The sequence below is a fragment of the Humulus lupulus genome, chromosome 2, assembly GCF_963169125.1.
Source record: "Humulus lupulus chromosome 2, drHumLupu1.1, whole genome shotgun sequence".
Lineage (NCBI taxonomy): Eukaryota > Viridiplantae > Streptophyta > Magnoliopsida > Rosales > Cannabaceae > Humulus > Humulus lupulus.
The window spans coordinates 131,937,418-131,958,708 of NC_084794.1; the positions used below are offsets into that span (position 1 = coordinate 131,937,418).

Here is a 21,291-nt window from a genome sequence, read left to right on the forward strand (position 1 = left end):
ACCATAGTTCAATACCAAAACCAAAAACTGAAGAAACTTCAAAGTCTTACCTCTACTAAATGGCTTATTCTTGCTAAACCCTTGCCAAATCTTCAAGCCAGACCAAGAACTCTTGCCTCAAGCTTACTCTGGCTTTCCCTGGGTTTCTGCTCCAAAATACCTCAAGAACTGTTGAGGAAAACCTAGACCGACCTTGACAAAATGGCTTGCTCTTCTTTCCCTTTTTTTCTTTCTTTCCTTTTCTTTCTTTTCTCAGACTTCTACTTCATTCTACAAACTCCACTAAGCATAAAGCCTCAGTTATGCCTATCTTTATATGCCAAATGACCACAATACCCTCCCCTTTAATTCTAAATCCTCTAATCCACTTAGGGGCATTTTGGTCATTTTACCCAATTCCCGCTAATTCCTCAAGTGTCTCTAATATTTTCCGCTTACTTCCCGATACCTAATTAATCACCAATTATATTCCTCGATGTCAAAATAGACCCCAATATATTCTCTAAATTCCCATTTATACCCCCAGGCTCGCCTCGAGCCGGGTATAAATCCCCGCCGTGACTTTTTCGCTAACCTGGTCACTAGGATCATTTCAAATCACAGATCACAAATATATCCACATAATAATGTGGTCTCAACAATTATCACATATATATACAGTTATGCCCTCAACGGGCCAAAATTACAATTACGCCTTTTCTAACCTAATTAGGGCCTGCATGCGTACTAATACACATAGCCATGCATCTCAGATATTCAAATAGTCATATAACATGCTTTTAAATCATTAAATCATATATATTCCAATTATGCCCTCCCGGCACACTAATCAAGGCCCTTAAGCCTCATTAGTAAATTTGGGCCGTTACATAGCGGGATCTCTCTTCACCTTCTGGTGCCTCAACGACTCTGGCTTCTTCCATGGAAGGCGATTAGTGTTCGCCAGGAAAATATGCTCTCTCATATTAGTCATGTCGGTATAGTTGGTGAAAATGGGCTTCAACTTTTCTCCAGGCTTGTTTTTTTTTTGTTCCGTTCTGGTCGCCCTCACAAGTCCCCTTCCGCTCATTGTTCCCCGTCTGGTTATTCTTGGTAGAAAGTTGAGTCGTAGCTGCAACATCTGCCACAACTCTAGTGGGCTGAACAAGGGTCTAGCTGTTTCCTGCAACAACAGATCACGCCTCCTCTAGATTTATCCATTCCTGAGCCCGAGCCAGGAATTCATCTACACTTTTTACTCCTTTTTGCTTGAGTTTTTTTTTTCCATAAATCACCTTCTACCGTGATCCCCGTTCTCATTGCCATGAGCTTGGAGCTATCATCAACATCGCTATCTCGTGTTGCTACATTGGTGAACCTGCTCAGATATGCTTTCAGGGACTCACCAGGTTGTTGTTTTATGTTAGCCAATGAATCGGCCTCAACGCGAGTTTCCTTTAAAGCTCGGAACTGTCTCTTAAATTTGGAAGACAATTGCTTCCAAGACGTGAGTGAATGTTTTTTGTACTAGTTAAACCATAATCTAGTGGGTCTGGTCAGAGTTGCGAGGAACAAGATACATCTTAGGTTGAACCCGACATTGGGAGCCATCATTAGCGTATTGAATTTCCCAAGATAATTGGATGGGTCAGTATTTTCGTCATATACAAGCATGGTCGGCATCCTAAAGTCAACAGGATACGGAGATGCCGTGATGTTTGGAGCAAAAGGCTCAAGCTCCTCATCGGAATCACAATCATTGACTCATTTTCCAGATAAGAGCCTTTTCATCAAGGCCAGTCGCTCGAGGGTTGGATCCTTGGCCTCTAGGTTATTTGCGAGCTGATCACCAGCCCCCATCCTATTGTACGCGTTAGATGGGTTATTTTCCCTCCAAGCTTGAGCTCGATTAAGTGGGACATTCCCATTTCTGCGTACGATAGACGGATCTCCCCTATGCTGAGAATAACTCAAATCATCACGGCAAGCTGGATACTTCTTTTTTGAATTCAGATGATCACGCAAGTCACAATGTGGTTCGAAATGAAGACTTTATGTGGAACTCAAATGATTTCTCAGGTCGCTCTCAGACTTGCATCCACGTTGGCTCTCCATCCGGTAACTTTCGTTAATGAAACTTATAACCCGTGGCTAGGATCAAAGACCTAGATTATTATCATGAGGCCGTGGGACATAGATTTCTTCTAAGGGAGGAGGATTTCTCCGGCTATTCCCTCTAGATGGAGTGTTCCTCTATGAGTGAGGTGGTGTCGGGTGTCAAACTGGTGACAGCGGGTGTCTTATCAGTGAAGCTATCCTCGTTCCCTCAGGGCACACTATGTTAGCCCGTCTCTGTTCTACCCTGATCTCCCAGGTTGAAGGTAGAACCAATTCATTTCTCTATGCCCGAGGCTCTTATCGTTGCATAGATGGATTTGCTGGGATGTTTTGCCTCCTCGAATTGGTCCCAACTCGCCATGTTAGGTTGTATTGAACATTATGTGGAATCTTCTCAAAAGGCACAGAGCTCAGGGTTTCAGTTCTAATTGATCTTCTTACATGGGGACGATGGTTTCTATGAGGATTAGTAGGTTGATTATTTCGTTGATTCTGCTTTGAAGGTATGGAGCTCGGAGTTGCAATTCTGATAGAGTGAATGAGATTGGGTTGGTTATTCCTGTGGGTCCGATGGGACCCACTTTGCCTCCTTCCGATATTAACATTGGTTGTAGGTGGGGGTAATCGAGCCAAGATCTCTTCAATATGCTTATTAGCCCTAGCGAGATGGCTCCTTAATTGGGAATTTTTCATCACGATGGCTGTCAAGTACTCCGGATTGGGATTTGGTGGGCGTGATGTTGAGCTGCCAATATCATCTTAGCCCACATGTTGCTTTCCAGGTTGGTGTTGAGCGTTTGGGCCCTTTCCAATGGGAATATGATGCGCCTCCTAATCACCAGGTTGTTCCATTTCGTTGTCATGGATAGACCAGCTGACCACCATGGTGAGTGTTGGGTGAAACTTGCGTGGGGGATTAAGCACTAATATGCTCTCAATAAAAGCAATAATCTATTGACTCAATTTTTTGCCATCAATGGATTAAGGAGTTCAACAACATAGATATTAGTGCTCTCTTTCTAAACCGTAATTAACCAAATGAACAATATCTCAAACACTCACACATTAACGTGGTTCAGTGGTTAAAATCCACCTAATCTACGAGACAATCTTATTAATCTCTTTAAGTTTTTGGATGAAATTATTTCTTACAATTTCAGTAGAGTTTCTGTATATCGAGAAGTAGCCCCCTCTCTTTTCCATTCCCTTGATATTTATAGAGGGTTTTATGGAGAATTTTGGGTAACCGCATCCATAAATATGGTAAATAATCAATTAGAATAATCTCCCATTTACATAGGGATATGATTGCCTATGGAATTTACATCTGTTATCTTGGGTAATAAATGTGTAATAAAATCTGGGCATTAATGAGCGTATAAGGGATCTCCGAGTCCTTTCGGATCCTTCATTGTGCGTCATGATCAGGTTTTCGCAAGCTGAACGCTTCCCTCAGTCTGAATGTCGAAGAGCTAACAGAACTTGACACAAGTCAAGTTCAGTGTATCTAGAAGGCGATCTATCCATCATGCATCTCGAACTAGGTTATTGGATCAAGAGGGGACCTGGAGATTATCTAGTTGTCATATGGCCGAATTTAACTCGAACTGCTAACACTAGAGTTAGCTAGATGCTCTGTCTGTTCACTTTCGTCATGCGCTTATCTACCAGCTGTACCCTGTGCTGAGTGATTCAGATCGTGTTTATTTTGGGGTACAACACCTAGGTTCTAAATGAGAAGACATAATTTCAAAAATTAGGATTTATCAAAACTTTGTAAACTTTTGTTATCAAAATAATAATTTCATAAAATATTAACTAATAACTAATGGAAAGTGGTTACCATTTATTAAATAATAATTTCATAAATTATTAATTAATAACAAATAGTTTCCAAAACTATTAACAAATTTCTAATGGAAAGTGGTTACCATTTATTAAATAATAATTTCATAAATTATTAATTAATAAAAAATAGTTTCCAAAACTATTAACAAATTTCGAGAAAAAATAATTCATCATTATTTTTATTTATAATAAATAGTTTCTTAAACTAATATTATAAATTCAATTATTGAGATTATAATTACTTAAATTATATTTAATATATAATTAATTGGTTTCTATAAACTAAATTTTGACTCTAATTAAGGTGTTGAAAAATTGACATTTCTCTAAATAAAAATTAATTATTAGTTTTATTAATAGTTTCTTAAACCAATATTTGATTTCAATAAATCAATATTTTTCATTTAAAAATGAATGCTAATTATCTTTTTTCACAAACAAGATATTTGACTAATTAAATAGTCAAATGTTCCAAAAAACGAAAAATAAAAAAAAATCACTTTCTTAATTTTATATTAAGACATAAAAATTTGTTTCCGAAAATTAAAAATTAAAAATTTATTTGGTAATAAAAAAATTAATTATAAAATTTAATTAACATAGTTAATTTTTGAAATTTGAATAATTAATTAATAAGGTCATTAATTAATTTAAATTTGAATTTGGTAACCATCACTAACTTCCCTGTTTTTAAGGAGGAGAATATTATCTTTTTGTTTCTTAAACAAAAAGATTGAGTCATTCAACTAACAACCGATATAATTCTCATTAATATCATAAAAATAAATATTATAATATACATTTGGGAAAAATATTATAATATAAGTCGTGGCACGACCATGAAAGTGTCCCAAAAACCAGCGAATTGTGGTTGGGATGGGGTTTCGAGACTAGGGATGCGATCACTCCAGTGCCCCAGAAACCCCAAAGTTTATGTGGGCTTGGCCGCGCCAGGTGCCCCAAAGTCATGGTTTTCTGAATTTTTAAGTTAATGCTCAGGTCTCAATAATCTGTTTTGGGGCCTGCGTGGGGGCTCGGGGGACGTTTCTAACGTCGCATTAACTGGGAATGGTAATTTTACGAGTTGGGGTTTGGATTGAAACTCAGGACTTAGATTCGATCCCTAATAAGAGTAATGTTTATGTTGTGACTAGATTTTCGCGAGGCTCGAGATCGAAATCGCACTTGAGGCCGTATCGTTATTCACACAGAACTTGAGGTATGGAAACAGACACCTGTATTGAGATTAGGGCCTTGGCCCTGGTTACTGAACGTGGTTATAACCACGCCTTTCATAATTGTTGAATATGACTGTATTTGGATATATGTGAGATGTTTATATGATGTATTTGTCTAGAAAGCCCAGATAATAAGCCATGGTCGGCAATAACATGTGGTATGCGGGCCGTTGTGGATGGACCAATCCAGGAGTGTGATATGCACTCATGCAGCCCTATGGCCTTGCGATTGTACTATGTGCTTGCTTGGGTTTGGCTGTAACTACTAAGCATGCTAGTTATGTGCTATATTCTTTTAATTATCTATTGTTGTTTATTTGGGTTTTCTTGCTGAGCCTTGGCTCACGGGTGTTATGTGGTGCAGGTAAGGGCAAGGGGAAACTGTACCAGCTAAGAGTTGGAAGGCTATAGAGGCGGCATGTACATACTCAGCCTGCTCAGCCGTCATGGTTGAAGTATTTTGTAGAATAGGAGTTCTTAGCCTGATTTTGCCGCCTAGGTCGGCCAACTTTGAAATTTTGTAAAGAAATTGTATTTGATTTGTAACCTTTGGGATCCTGTGTAGTTACTCGATTTTTTTTTAATGAAAGGTTGACTTCTTTGGCCAAAAATTTTAATACCAAGACCAGTAAATAACTTAATATACAAGTTTTAGTCCAAATGACTTGCTTATCGAGTTAAGCACTATTTAAAACACACAGTGTAACGATCCTCGATTACTAGGGCGTTACAACTTGGTATTAGAGTTGTTAAGGTTTAATGGTTCTAGAAGATATGCAGAGTGTGTACGCTCGCTACTAAAGATAAGCTCAACTCACAGTTTGGTAACTAAGGTGTTAAATATATGTTTAACTAGTTAATTGGAATAAATATGCCTTATCTACATGCTAGCATAGGAAGGATGCCCAGGTTGTAGAAAAGGCCTTTACGACCGAGGAGGCGGAGAATAAGATTTGGAGGGAAGGTACCACATGACGAGATGTTCGGAGGGCAGTGCCTCCACTAGTGGGGTCTGGTAGGGACGGGGGCCCTAGTGACCAGAAAATGAAGACCCCAAAAACCTTTTCCACGGTTGGTCCTAATAGTAAGGGTCGAGGTGATCAGAGTGGCCGCTAGGACTTCAATGAGAATTGGAGGAGTTATTTAGAGTGTGCCAGGTGTAGGAGGCACCATCTTGGAGAATGTCGAGCGAAGACATGTTGTATATTTGAGGTGGTTGGACATGTCAAGAAAGACTGTCCGAGCTTGAAGAAGGAAGAACCAAAGAAGGCGGACAACTTGACTCCAACTCTAGTGTTCTCCTTGACGCAGCCAGAGGCTGAGGCTAAGGCTAGTCCCTCAGTAGTGACAGGTCAGATCTCTAGTGCTGGCTCTCCCTTCATGGTATTGATTGATTCTAGTGCTACACATTCTTTTGTATCTAGTAGGGTGATAGACAGATTGTGTAGACCATGTGATTTTTGTGCTGTGGGGTTTGGGACCATGTTGCCTATGAGGGAATTAGTTGTCTCAAGAGATGGGTAAGATCTTTACAAGTAAAGGATGATAGTAGGGAGTTGTCTGTGGATCTTGTAGAGTTGACTATGGAGGATTTTGATATGATTATGTGCATGGATTGGTTAGCCAAGTATGGGGTAACCATAGACTGTAAAAGGAGAATGGTAACCTTTATGCTTGAGGGAGAGAACTCATTTGTGTTTGTGGGTGATGCGAATGAGCCCCGCGTTCCTATGATCTCGACATTGAAGGCTAGAGATCTATTGTGAGGAGGTTGCATAGGATTCCTTGCTAGTGTGGTGGATACCACCAAGGATGTACCAGTTGGACTGGAGGAAACCAGATTGGTCTGTGAATTCTTAGATGTATTCCTAGAGGATCTACCAGGGTTGTTGCGGCGTCGGGAGATTGAGTTCGTCGTAGAGTTGGGATCGGGGAGAGAACCGGTATTTAAGGCACCTTAAAGAATGGCACCACAAGAGTTAAAGGAATTGAACATTCAATTGCAGGAATTACTTGATTTAGGATTCATCAGATCCAGTTTTTCACTGCAGGGCACACCTATGTTGTTTGTTAAGAAAAAGGATGAGATATTGAGGATGTGCATTAACTACAAGGAGTTGAACAAGCAGACTATCAAGAACAAGTACCTACTTCCAAGGATTGATGATTTATTTGATCAACTACAGGGTAGGATAGTGTTCTCAAAGATTGATCTTCAATCTAGTTATCACCAGCTGAGGATCAAAGATTAGGATGTCTCGAAGACAACATTTCGCACGAGGTATAGGAATTATGAATTTTTGGTCATGTTCTTCGGATTGACAAATGCCTGGCGACGTTCAAGGATGTGATGAGCAGCGTGTTCAAGGATTACTTGGAGAAGTATGTGATTGTCTTCATTGATGACGTACTGGTATACTCACAGATTGAGGCAGAGCACGAGCAACACCTCCGGTTAGTACTATAGAGGTTGAGGGAGCACAAGTTGCATGCCAAGTTAAAGAAATGTGAGTTATGGTTACCACAAGTGACATTTCTTGGTCACATTGTTAGTGGAGATGGGATTAAGGTGGAACTGGCTAAGATTAGGAGTTTCCTTTGATTGCCAGGGTAATATAGACACTTTGTTGAAGGGTTCTCAAAGATTGCTACACCAATGACAGAATTGACTCGTAAGAACTTGAAGTTTATTTGGTCTGATGGGTGTGAGAACAACTTCCAGGAGTTGAAGCAAGGATTGATCAGTGCTCCAATATTGAGCCTTCCTTCAACTCATAAGAAGTCTGTGGTGTATTGCAATGCATCAAAACGGGGGTTAGGTTGTGTTCTTATGCAGGCTGGGAGGGTGATTGCATATGCGTCATGGCATCTAAAGGAGTATGAATAGCAATACCCCACTCATGACCTGAAGTTGGCAGTAGTGGTATTCACATTGAAGGTATGGCGTCACTACTTGTATGGAAAAAAGTGTGAGATCTACACCGACCATAAAAGCTTGAAGTAATTTTTCACACAGAAGGATCTGAGTATGAGGTAGAGGCATTGGTTGGAGTTGGTAAATGATTATGATTATGAGATTCTTTATCATCCGGGGAAAGCCAACGTGGTGGTAGATGCTTTGAGTCAGAGAGGTCTGGGATAGTTGATCAACCCAAAGAAGAAATCAAGGAATTGGCAGAGGATATGAGCAGAGCTGGGATAGAGTTTGTTGTGGGTAGATGGGCCAACATTACTCTTCAGTCTTCACCCCTTGAGAGAGTAAGAGAAGCTCAGAGATATGGTCCTCAGTTAGAAAAGCACCGGAAGGATGTCCAAGCTGGAGTGGCTAAGGACTTTACCATTGCTGAAATAAGTATGTTGAGATACAAGGATCATATTTGTGTTCCAATGGATGTTGGTATTAGACGAGAGATTTTGGATGAGTCTCATATCACTCCTTACTCATTGCACCCAGGCACAACAAAGATGTATCATGATCTGAAATCTTTGTATTGGTGGCCAAGGATGAAGATAGATGTAGTGGAGTATGTGGCAAGGTGCCTAACCTATCAATAGGTGAAGGCTGAACACCAGAGGCCATTTGGTTTGTTAGAGGTTTGGAACATCAATTTGGAGATTGAAACTGCTAAGGGAATCATCCTTTGGCATCAAATTCGAATTCACCACTCAGAGGTTAGATCTTGGATAGTTTCTCATTTCTTTGTAGGATTCTTGAGTTTTGAATGTGATGATTCTAAAGTTATAGTCTGGTAGGTTTAGATGATTATTTTGAGTAATGGGATTTGCTTATAACTTGCTAAGAGATTTGAATACTATTGGAGTTGTGATTTCTGTTGGGATTCTTGGATTTGAAGAGGGTGAGCTTGGGTTTAATCCCAAAGGTACAATCTTGATGTTTTTGGTATATTTTGTCGAGTTTGGAGTAAGTTGGGACTTGGGTTTGGATTTTTTGGTAAGTATGAGGTGTTTCGAGGTCACAAACCTGTTGGAAAACTGATTTTGGGTAGATTTCTGGGTCTGGGTAAGCAGGGGAAATCATGGTTCTTTAATTGGGGAAGAACACTTTGGTTCTGGGAGATTTTTGGGTTTCTGGAGACCCAGCGCGACCGCACTAGTGTCCCAAAAACCAGAGAATTATGGTTGGGGTTGGGGTTTCGAGACTAGGGGCGCGACCACGCTAGTGCCCCATAAACCCCAAAAGTTTTTGAGGGCGCAACTGCGCCAAGCGCCCCGAAGTTATGGTTTTTTGAATTTTTAAGCTAGGGCTTGGGGTCTCGGTAATCTATTTTAGGGGCCTGCGTGGGGGCTCAGGGGACGTTTCTAATGTCCCATTAATTGGGAATGGTAATTTTATGAGTTGGGGTTTGGATTGGAACTCGAGACTTAGATTCAATCCCTAATTAGAGTAATGTTTATGTTGTGACTAGATTTCTGCAAGGCTCGGGACCGAGATCGCACTATGGCTCGTATTGTTATTCACATAGAACACGAGGTAAGGAAACCAACACATGTATTGAGATTAGGGCTTTTGTAACACCTAACCCACCCAAGATCGTTATACTGTGTGTTTTAAATTAGTGCTTAAGTCGCAGAACGAGTCATTTGGACTTAAAATGTGTAATCAAAAGCTAACTTGAGGATTAGGTATTAAATTTTTTGGTCAAACAAGGATCACTTCATTAAAAGTTTTAACTTTGTACACGGGATCCAAAAATGAGTTTAGAAGCTGATACATATACAAAATAAATACAAAGGGTCGGCCTAGGTGGCAAAATCAGGGTTCAACCTTAGTTCCAGCAAGTAACTTCGATTGTGGTGGTCGAGCAAGCTGGATATGTACACAACGCCCCCGAACCCCTCCAACTCATGGCTGGTCCAGCTTCTCTTTGTTGTTATCTGCACCATAGAGTAGCCGTGAGCCGAGGCCCAACAAGAACACCTTACAAGGCATAACAATAATCCAAAAACTCAAAAGCAATAAACACATGCCTCACAAATATCAAATATATTTATTCCAATCATATAAATTGTAAATATATTCCACGGTTACAAAGATATTCATTTAATCACATAATCAATTACACGGCCCAGGAAAATAGTCTTGTAGAACGACCCAACCGAGCGAGATGTGTACACGAGCATTCAACTCACGGTTCATGTCGGGCAAGTGGTGTAACATTCCAAATTACCTAGTAAAGCTTAGGGCCTTGATTAGGGGGCCAGGATGGAAACTTATGGAAAATTGATTGTTTATGTGATATATATGTGTATCATTATATGATTACATGAGTTATATTATAATATGACTAAATATGCATGTTTAGGTGTGTTAAATATGCATGTGAGCCTGTTTCTCATTAGAAGGGAAATTTTTGTAATTTGATGCGTTGTGTGTATATTTGAAATATATGTGCATATAAGTGATATATGTATGAGACCATATTATTTTGTTGATATATTGGAGTTACTCAACACGAGGCGATCCTATGGAGCAAGCTAGCGGGAAATTCGCAACGGGACCAATACTCGACTCGAGGTGAGTCAAAGTGTATCTAGTACATTACCAGGATATTGGGTAATGGGGATAAATATTTGATGGTAATTCGGAGTTGGTGAGATTAGAAGGGAATTCTGGGGATTTTGACCTTTTTGCCCTCAGGGATGTTTTTGGGTACCCCGAGTCTTGGGATTTGCTTAAGGTTAACCTCTCATAATCGTATAACTCGGAAAAATCTCTCGTTCTCTCTCCCATACTCTCATTTCAGCTCGTTAGCATTTTTGAAGGAAACTCGAGTTATAGAGCTCGGATTCAAGAGAGGTTAAAGTCATAACGAGTCTAAGAAAGATTAGAAGCCAGATAACCGGGGGACTTAGCTAGAAAACGACTTAATCATAGGTAATTTAAGCTTTAAGTTTATGAGTTTTGTTTCCTTTAGCTTTGATTGGATTTTATGGTTATGATGAGTTTTTGATTCGTTTGTAACTTGGGTTTTGATGGTTTTGATCTGCTGAGTTGATTGGGAATTTACTTTTGAGATTTATCTATGTTTGGAAAGGTTTTTGGTGGGATTTGGCTTGAGAAAAATGAAGAAAATCAGAGTTTTCATGTCGAGCCGTGACCATGTTCTGTGGGTGTCGCTGCTCTCTTGGATGCTGGGAGAAGCAGGTGCCTTTAGGTCAATTGAGCTGCGACACGAGTGGAAGCAAGGGAGAGCCTTGGGCTCTCTGACTTGGAGCGGGGTGCAGTTCTTTTGTTTGGGTCATGGCGCTTGAAGGGTTTTTGAGCCCCGAGGAGGTTTTGAGTGCGGGAACATAAACCTAAGGGCTCGGGATCAATTATAATACCCGGTTTAGTACAATTCGACGTCCCAGAGCCTTTATTTGCTTGTTATTTATGAAATTATATGCTTGGTTGTGACTAGGTTATCGCTAAGGACTCAGAACCTTGATCATGCTCGAGGGTCATTCATTCTTAACCTATGCTTGGACCAAAGGTAAGAAAACTGCACCCAGTATGTGATATATGTGATTAAGGCTTGGCCCGGATTGTTAAACAAGGGAATGAATAGGGATAGAGGCCCTGAGAATGTGCATGATTATCATTATGCATGTGATTGTTTGATTAAGTAAGATGAATGCTCTGTATCTAGATATTTTCTATATGATATATGCTTGTCTGCGTTATCTGATTGAAAAGATTGACTTTTAAGTCAAGAACGACAATAGTGCACTGAGTGCTGGGCAAAAGCATTGACTAATAAGTCAAGGGCGGCAATATCACGCTAGGTGTTAGTCGAAATTGTTAAGCCCAATGGTCGTGGAAAATTTAGGGCTAGGTTCGCTAGGCCATCTCTAAGGCTAGTTATACAGAGGATAGGGCAATGTGCCCCGGGGTGACTTATTATTCCCATATCCTAGGGCACTGAGTCCTGGTATGATTCATTAATCATTTAATTAGGAAAACTGGCCCCCATATGACGATGTATTCATTTATATGAATGGTATGCATGCATGAGTAGGGTTATTACTATTAGGCATGCTTATTATGATTTGGTAACGAATTATTAACTACTTATGAGCATGTTTAAGTTTTCTTGCTAAGCCTTCGCTCACGGGTGGTATGTGGTGCAGGTAAGGTGAAAAAGAAGTTGGACCATCCATGAGTTGGAGAGCTTCAATGATGATGTGCACATATGCGGTTGCTCGACCGCCACGATCGGGGTTTCTCAGAGGAACTAGGGTCAAACCCCATTTTGCCGCTTAGTTCAGTTAGTTCTAACTTTTCAATTGTAATTAACATTTTTAAATGTTAGTTTGGGATCCCATGTATGGAAGTAAATGTTTTAGTGAAAGGTTATCCCTTTTGACCAAAACTTTTAATCCTAAACCATTAATCACGTTTTGTTACACGGTTATGGACAAATGACTTGTCTAGCGAGTCTAGTACTACTTAAAATACACAGTGTAATAGTCATTTATTAGGAGGATGTTACAACTTGGTATCAGAGCATGCCAAGGTTAAGGGTTCTTGAAGACAAGCTGGGCATGTACACTCGCCATTAAAGACAAGATCGACTAAGGGTTTGGTAACTAATTATATGGTTATGTGTTTAACAGCTTAAATAGGATAGAAATGCCTTATTCGCCCGCCTTATTAGGAAGCCATAAATATTCTGATATGGCCTGGCCCTTGACTGTTGATGTGATTATGTCCTTGCCTGCTCATTTGATATATGAATGCTTTACCTGCATGCGAGATTAGAGAGCATGATATTTATGTTGGGAAGAGCAAGGTCTATTGATTGATGCAGGGATTTTATGGGCATGGATTTTAGTACTACAGTTATATGTGAATGTGGTATTGTTTGGTTTTCCGTGGGAAGGCTTCTGGATGTGTTCATCATGCCTAATGGGTCAAGTCATTGACTGCAAACAAACTCGGAGGTCATGTACCCAAGGCAGTTAATGGGACCCGACAATGTTTCTATTGAGGCTGGAAATTATAGCCTGGGCCAGGGCCTTTAGCTTGCCCCTTAGAATTGGCAGCACATGTTTACAGATATGCAAGCAAGATTGCCAAGGCAAGAGGAAGAGATCAAGTGTTCAAAACAGAAGGTTCTGTCAAAGAACACCTTTTCATTTGTTATGCTAGGAGTGGCACCAGTTTTGGCTCAGCCTAGGGTTGAAAACAGGTTGGAATTACTATATGAGAGATTTTAGAAACATTACCCTCCAGCTTTTGAGGGAGGCCTAAATCCATTTAGAGTTGAGCAATGGATGGGCCTGGTTAGCTGCATCCTCAACTTTATGGGGGTGGTAGGTCACGATAGGGTGATCTGTGATACATATGTGTTACGGGAAGATGTCTGGACTTCGTGGGAAGTTGTATCCTAGACTTGAGATACAACTGTGATGAACTAGAAGGAATTTAGGCAGTTGTTTAATGTGAGATATTATTGTGATGCAGTTAAGACTATAAAGTCAAATGAATTTCTCAACCTAGTTCAGGGAAATACGACACTAACAGAGTATGTAAACAAAGTTGATGGTTTGGCCACATTTTCTTTTGATATGGTACCAACGGACGTGGCTTAGAAAGAGCAATTTATTGAGGGATTGAATTTCGAGATAGCTCAGAGTGTTAGAATCGCCCTAGTACATGAGATCTCTACCTATGCTCAGGCGGTAGGGAGGGCTCTTGTTGCTAAGGGCACAGGAAATGAGATATGGAGAAAGAGCGCACGGAGAGCGCGATGCTCAGGCAGTGATACCTTCGTTTATTGGATCAGTCAGGGGCGGAGGCCCTAGTGATAAAAAAAAGTTATCACCATATTCAGTACCCTAGATTAGAAAAGGAGTTCTGAAGTGCTCAGATAGGCCATCAGGACGAGGACGTGGATTGGAAACTGTACTCGAAATGCGCTCGGTGTAGGAGGTGCCATCTAGGAGAATGCCAAGTAAGGGCATGTTTCTTATGCTGGATGGTTGGGCACCTTGGGAGGTATTGCCCAGGGCTGAAGAAGAAAGAACCAAAGGGGGTGGACAGCTTAACTCCAGCTCGAGTGTTCGCTCTGATGCAGTTAGAGACTGAGGCTGGTCCTTTAGTAGTGACTGGTGAGGCTCCTAGTTATGATTCTTATATTATGTTGATTGGTTCTAGTGCCATGTTTTTCCTTGTTTTGTTTCATCTATGAAAGGCATAGACTTAGTATGGAGATTATGTGGTTATGATGTGGTGAGAATTTGGAACTATACTAGTAACTTTTTAAGAGATGGGCTAGATTATTGTGGGAAAAGATTCATCAGTTGACTTGATAGAGTTGGTTATTACCGTCTTTGATATGATCTTGGATATGGAATGATTAGCCAATCAAAGGGCAACGATAGATTGCAAGAAGAAGATGGTAACCTTTAAGCCTAAGGGTGATGATCCCTTTGTATTTGTTGAAATATTAGTATTGAGGGTTAGAGATCTATTGCAAGGTGGTTACATAGCATTTCTAGCCAGTGTGTTAGATACCACTTAGGTCGTGCCAGTGAGACCAGAGGAGAATATACTAGTCTGTGAGTTTTTGGATGTGCTTCTAGAAGATTTTCTAGGGCTGTCACCTCTAGTGAGATAGAGTTTATTATTTAACTGGCACCTGAGACAAAGTCAGTGTTTAGGGCACCAGACAGAATGGCCCTAGCAAAGTTGAAAGAACTAAAGGTACAGTTGTAGGAACTGTTAGACTTGGGTTTTACTAGACCTAGTTTCTCACTATGGGGTGCACCAGTTCTATTTGTAAAGAAGAAGGATGGTTCTCTAGGGATGTGTATCGATTATAGAGAATAGGACAAGGTAACTATCAGGAACAAGTATCCTTTGTCAAGGATTGATGATCTATTTGATTAGCTACAGGGTAAGACGATATTCTTCAAGATAGATCTTCGATCTGGTTATCACCAGCTGAGGATCAGGGAGGAAGATATACCAAAGACTGGTTTTCTTACCAGATATGTGCATTATGAGTTCTTAGTCATGTCTTTTAGTTTGACTAATTCCACAGCTGCTTTTATGGATATGATGAAGAGAGTGTCTAAGGATTACTTGGATCGAATCATGATCGTCTTCATTGACGATATTCGAGTATACTATCAGTCAGAGAATTGCCAAGGCCAAAGAATGCCTCAGAGAATAAGAGTTTCCTTAGATTGGCAGGTTATTACAAAAATTTTGTGGAAGGGTTCTCAAGGATTGCTACCTCATTGACGAAACTGACACGCAAGAATTAGAAGTTACGTGGTCAGATAAGTATGAGAACAACTTCCAGGACCTAAAGCGAAGATTGATTACAACTCCAGTTTTGAGTCTTCCTATAGATCAGAACAAGTTTATGGTTTATTATGACGCCTAGAGACAAGGTTTTGGTTGTGTCCTTATGCAGACATGGAAAGGTGATTTCCCATGCATCACGTCAGTTGAAGGAATATGAGAAAAGGTACCCCATTCATGATCTAGAACTTGCAGCAGTGGTACAATGTGAGACAAATATCCAGAGACTTAGCAAATAATATGACCAGAGCTAGAATAGAGTTACTAGTGGACCAGTTGGCCAACATTACACTTCTGTCTACTATGTTAGAGAGGATCAAAGAGAAACAATTGATTGACCCATAGTTGGAAAAGATTAGAAGGGATGTCCTAGTTGAAGTAGCTAAGGACTATACAATGTCAAGCATGGGTTTATGGAGATATAAGGATCAGATTTGTGTTCTGATGGACACTGGGATCAAACGGGAAATTATGGATGAATCTTATACTAACCCTTATTCTCTACATCTAGGAAACACAAAGATGTACCGGGATTTGATGGATTTATATTGGTGGCCTTTGATAAAGAGGGACGTGACTGAGTACGTGATAAAGTGCTTGACCTATCAGCAGGTCAAGGTGGAGCATCAGAGACCAGTGGGGCTACAACAGCCTCTGGATATCCCTGAGTGGAAGTGGGAGGACATCACGATCGATTTCATGGTGGTGTTGTCCAGGACAGTGGGCCAACATGATTCAGTCTGGGTTATTATGGACTAGTATACGAAGTTAGCTCACTTTTTACCAGTGAGGACAAACAATACAGTTGACTAGTATGCAAATCTCGATGTGAGAGAGATAGTACGCCTTCATGGGACTTCAAGGCCTATCCTATCAGATAGGGACCCTATTTTTACTTTAAAGTTTTTGGGAAGTTTATAGAAGGTGATGAGTACACAGCTTAACTTCAGTACAACTTATAGAGGACTATCTAGATATTGAAGGGCTTGCTGAGAGCATGTGAATTGGACTTTGAAAGGTCTTGGAGTAATAATTTCCTCTAATAGAATTTTTCCTATATTGACAGGTACCAATCGACTATTGGAGTGGCACCTTATGAGATGTTGTACGATAGGAAATGTAGATCATCTATTCACTGGAATGAGATGGGTGAGAGGAAATATTTGGGTCCTAAAGGATTTGAGAGGACCACTGAGGCTATTGAAAAGATTAGAGCTTGGATGTTCGCTTCTTAGAATAGAAAAAAAAAACTTATGCTGATCTGAAACACAGGAATTTGGAGTTCCAAGTGGGAGACAATGTCTTTCTTAGAGTTTCACCATTGTAAGGGATGGAGAGATTTGGGAAAAAGGGCAAGTTGAGCCCTAGATTTATAGGACTGTTTGAGATCCTAGAGAGGATCAGTGAGGTGGCCTATAGATTGGCCTTACCTTCGGCAATGTCGGCCGTATACAATGTATTTCATATTTTGGAACTTCGAAAATATGTATCAGATGCGACTCGTGTGTTGAGTTATGAGGATTTGGAACTGGTGGCAGATTTATCTGATGAGGAGCAGCCTGTTCAGATTTTAGACAGTTAGGACCAGGTCCTGAGGAACAAAACTATACCTTCGGTTAAGGTATTATGGAGGAACAGTGAGGTTGAGGAAGCGACCTAAGAACTAGAGCTAGTTATGTGTGATCAGTATCCCGATTTGTTCAGGTAAGAATTAGGGCCAGGATGGCAACTTATGGAAAATTTTGTGTTTATGTGATATATATGTGTATCGTTATATGATTACGTGAGTTATATTACAATATGAATAGATATGCATGTTTAGGTGTGTTAAATATGCATGTGATCTTGTTTCTTATTAGAAGGACAATTTTCGTAATTTGGCCTATTGCGGGCATATTTGGAATATATGTAATATATGTGTGAGACCACATTAATATGTGGATATATTGGGGTTACTCGACACGAGGCGATCCTAGGGAGCAAGCTAGCGGGACCAATACTCAACTTGGGGTGAGTCAAAGGGTATTTTGGGTATTTAGTACATTACCAGGATATTGGGTAATGGGAATAAATATTTGAGGATATATTCAGAGTTGGTGAGATTAGGAGAGAATTATGGGGATTTTGACCATTTTGCCCTCGGGGACGTTTTTGGGTACCCCGAGCCTTGGGATTTGCTTAAGATTACTTGAACCCTAAGTAACCTCTCATAACTGTATAACTTAGAAAACTCTCTTGTTCTCTCTCCCATTCTCTCATTTCAGCTCGTTAGCATTTTCGAAGGAAACTCGAGTTTTAGAGCTCGGAATCAAGAGAGGTTAGAGTAGTCATAACAATTCTAGGGAAGATTAGAAGCCTGATAACTTGGGGATTTAGTTGGCAAAATGACTTAATCAGAGGTAATTTAAGCTTTAAGTTTCTGAGTTTTGTTTCCTTAAGCTTGGAATGGATTTTATGGTTTTGATGAGTTTTTCATTCATTTGTAACTTGGGTTTTGATGTTTTTGAGTTGTTGAGTTGATTAGGAACTTTACTTTTGAGATTTAGCTATGTTTGGATAGGTTTCTAGAAGTATTTGGCTTGAGAAAATGGAGAAAAATAGATTTTTCATGTCGAGCCTCGACCCTATTCTTGAGATGTCGCGGCTTTCTTCGACTCAGGGAGAAGCAAGTGCCTTTAGGCCATTTGAGCTGCGGCTCCTATTGAGGCGTGTCGCGCCGCGGGTGGAAGCATGGGAGAGCCTTGGGCTCTCTAAAGTGGGGTGGGTCGTGGCGCTTTAAGGGTTTATAAGCCCCGAGGAGGTTTTGAGTGCAGGAACTCAAACCTAAGGGCTCAAGATCGATCCTACTACCCGGTTTAGTAGAATTCGACGTCTTGGAGGCTAGGACTCGGTCCAGAAGCCTTTATTTTCTCGCTATTGACGGGATTTGATACTTTGTTGTGACTAGGTTTTCGCTAAGGGCCAGGAATGAGGATCATGCTCGAGGTTCATTCATTCTTAACCTATGCTTGGACTAAAGGTAAGAATACTGCACCCAGTATGTGATATATGTGATTAGGGCTTGGCCTAGATTGTTAAACAAGGGTATGAATAGGGCTAGGGGCCCTGAGAATGTGCATGATTATCATTATGTATATGATTGTTTGATTAAGCATGATGAATGCTCTGTATCTGGATATTTGCTATACGATATATGCTTGTATGCATTATCTGATTGAAAAGGCTTGACTTATAATTCAGGAACAACAATAGTGCGTTGAGCGCTGGTCGATAGCATTGACTAATAAGTCAAGGGCGGCAATAGCATGTTGGGTGCTAGTCGAAATGGTTAGGCCTAATAAGGAGCGCATCATACGCTTTTCCGACCCAATGGTCGTGGAAAATTCAGCGCCAGGTACGCTGGGCCAGCTCCAAGGTTGGTTATACAGAGGATAGGGCAATGTGCCCTGGGGTGACTTATTAGCCCCATATCCTAGGACGTTGAGTCTCGGTATAATTCATTAATTATTTAATTAGCGCAACTGGCCCCCATATGACGATGTAGTCATTTATTGGTATGCATGCATAAGTGGGTTATTACTGCTAGGCATACTTATTATGATTTGGTAACGTGTTAATAACTGCTTATGAGCAGGTTTAAGTTTTCTTGCTGAGCCTTGGCTCACAGGTGCTATGTGGTTCATGTAAGGTGAAAAGGAAGCTGGACCATCCATGAGTTGGAGAGCTTCGGTGATGATGTGTGCATATGTGGTTGCTCGACCGCCACGGCCGGGGTTTCTCAGAGGAACTAGGGTCAAACCCTATTTTGCCGCTTAGGTCATCTAGTTGTAACTTTTCAATTGTAATTAACCTTTTTAAATGTTAGTTTGGAATCCCAAGTATGGAAGTAAACGTTTTAGTGAAATGATTAAACCTTTTGACCAAAACTTTTTACTCTAAACCACTAATCACGTTTAGTTACACGGTTATGGAAAAATGACTCGTCTAGCGAGTCTAGCACTATTTAAAATACACAGTGTAACAATCCTTGATTAGGAGAACGTTACATGTGGAGACCTCACCCTTGTTGGAAAAACAATTAGAGTGCGCAGTGAAATAGCATGGTGGGCCCAGTTTATAAACAACAACAAAATTCCACCTCTCATATGAAGAGTTTATATGTTCAAGAATACATACAGAACCATTAATATGCAATATCATTAGCAACATATATATATATACACACTTATATATTATATACACATGTATGCAAATATTTGAGGACATAAATATTTACCTCTTGAAGTCTATCAAGTGTCATTGAGTATTTTTGTATAATTAACGATCTTCCTATCCAACACTTTGAGTACTAAGACCACGATCTTCCAGAGTGTTCTCTTCACTTCAAGATGTGGGTGGGAACATAGAGAATAAGGGTTTGTAATTTAGAAATCACAAATTTATCTCAACACATGAGTACTTGGATTATGGCTTGAGAAATGTTGGAATAATAAGAAAAGAATATGAGAATTTCTTGTTTAACAATTTTTTGAAACTCTTCTGAATCACCATCGTCTTTCTCTTATTATCACATAATATATATATATTATACATTACGTTATTATTCATAATAATAATATAATAATACAATTATAATGATAATAGGAATTGATTTAGGTAATATCTAACTTACCAAATTTGAAAAAAAAATGTATTTTTAAATTATTAATTAATTAAATAATTAAAATAAAAACAATATTGATACTTTATCGGTATCATATACACACATGGCACATTCCAAGGGAATATTGCATTTTCCTGATACTTTATCGGTATCATATACACGCATAGCACTATTCCCCTTCAGGGAATATTGTATTTTCCTATTAGCTTTTATTTATTTATTTAAATAAATAAATCCTTCCCACAAAATATGATATTATCTTTTTAAGGTAAAGATCACAACCATAATTCAAATTTAAATTTTAAATTCAAAATTCAAAATTCAAATCAATCATCATCTTTTAAAAATAAATAAATAAAAACTATTTTGACTTACCATTTTTATTTTCTCCCACTCAAATAAAATAATTAATTTCTAAAATTATTTTATTTATTATTATATATATTTCAAAAATTATATATTTAAATAAATAAATATATTTTCAAAATCCAATAATTAATTCCAAATTAATGATTCAACCTCACTTGTTATATAATTGTATATTTGACCCGAAGAGTAAATTCTTCTCAAATTTCCAAATTACAGTTTTACCCTTGTACCAACTCTTACCTTGATATGGTCTTGATAGAGCCACCCTGGGGACCTATGGACCTATAACATTAAGTTCCAATATATATATTAGATTATTAATAAAAGCTCTTTGATTAAATAATTATATTTATTAATCTCATGATTACTCCACTATAAATATGAGATTGAACTCTTGTTAATTATAGACATATATTTACATAGTACTTTATTAAGAAATAAAATGTCCATTGATATAATCATTACGTACTATGTTAATCCTCTATTAATGGTTCATAATTAAAAGGGAATAAATTTTTTGTCTTACCCTTTTAACTATATCTAGTTCCTAATGTACAATTGACTTTACTAGTTAAGGTTGTGTCACAACAAGTTTGCAACATGAGCGCTCATAACCTTTCAGTTTCAAAAGTCAACCCAATAGGAAACCATTATTTAATCTATAAGAAGGTATAGATTCAATATCTGTTAAACTATGTCCCCAGCCATATATATCATTGAGTCCCCAAAACAATTGTTCTTAGCTTGATCATTCTGACAAA

The 21,291-nt window shown here is 39.2% G+C and overlaps 1 protein-coding gene across 1 annotated transcript; it reads left to right on the forward strand.

Annotated features, from left to right (window-relative positions):
• The first annotated feature begins 15,894 nt into the window (after positions 1-15,894).
• Positions 15,895-16,733, forward strand: LOC133814730 (uncharacterized). Its single transcript, XM_062247655.1, has 2 exons — positions 15,895-16,172; positions 16,565-16,733. The coding sequence occupies exons 1-2, from the start codon at positions 15,895-15,897 to the stop codon at positions 16,731-16,733; spliced, it is 447 nt and encodes a 148-aa protein (XP_062103639.1).
• The last annotated feature ends 4,558 nt before the right edge of the window (positions 16,734-21,291 follow it).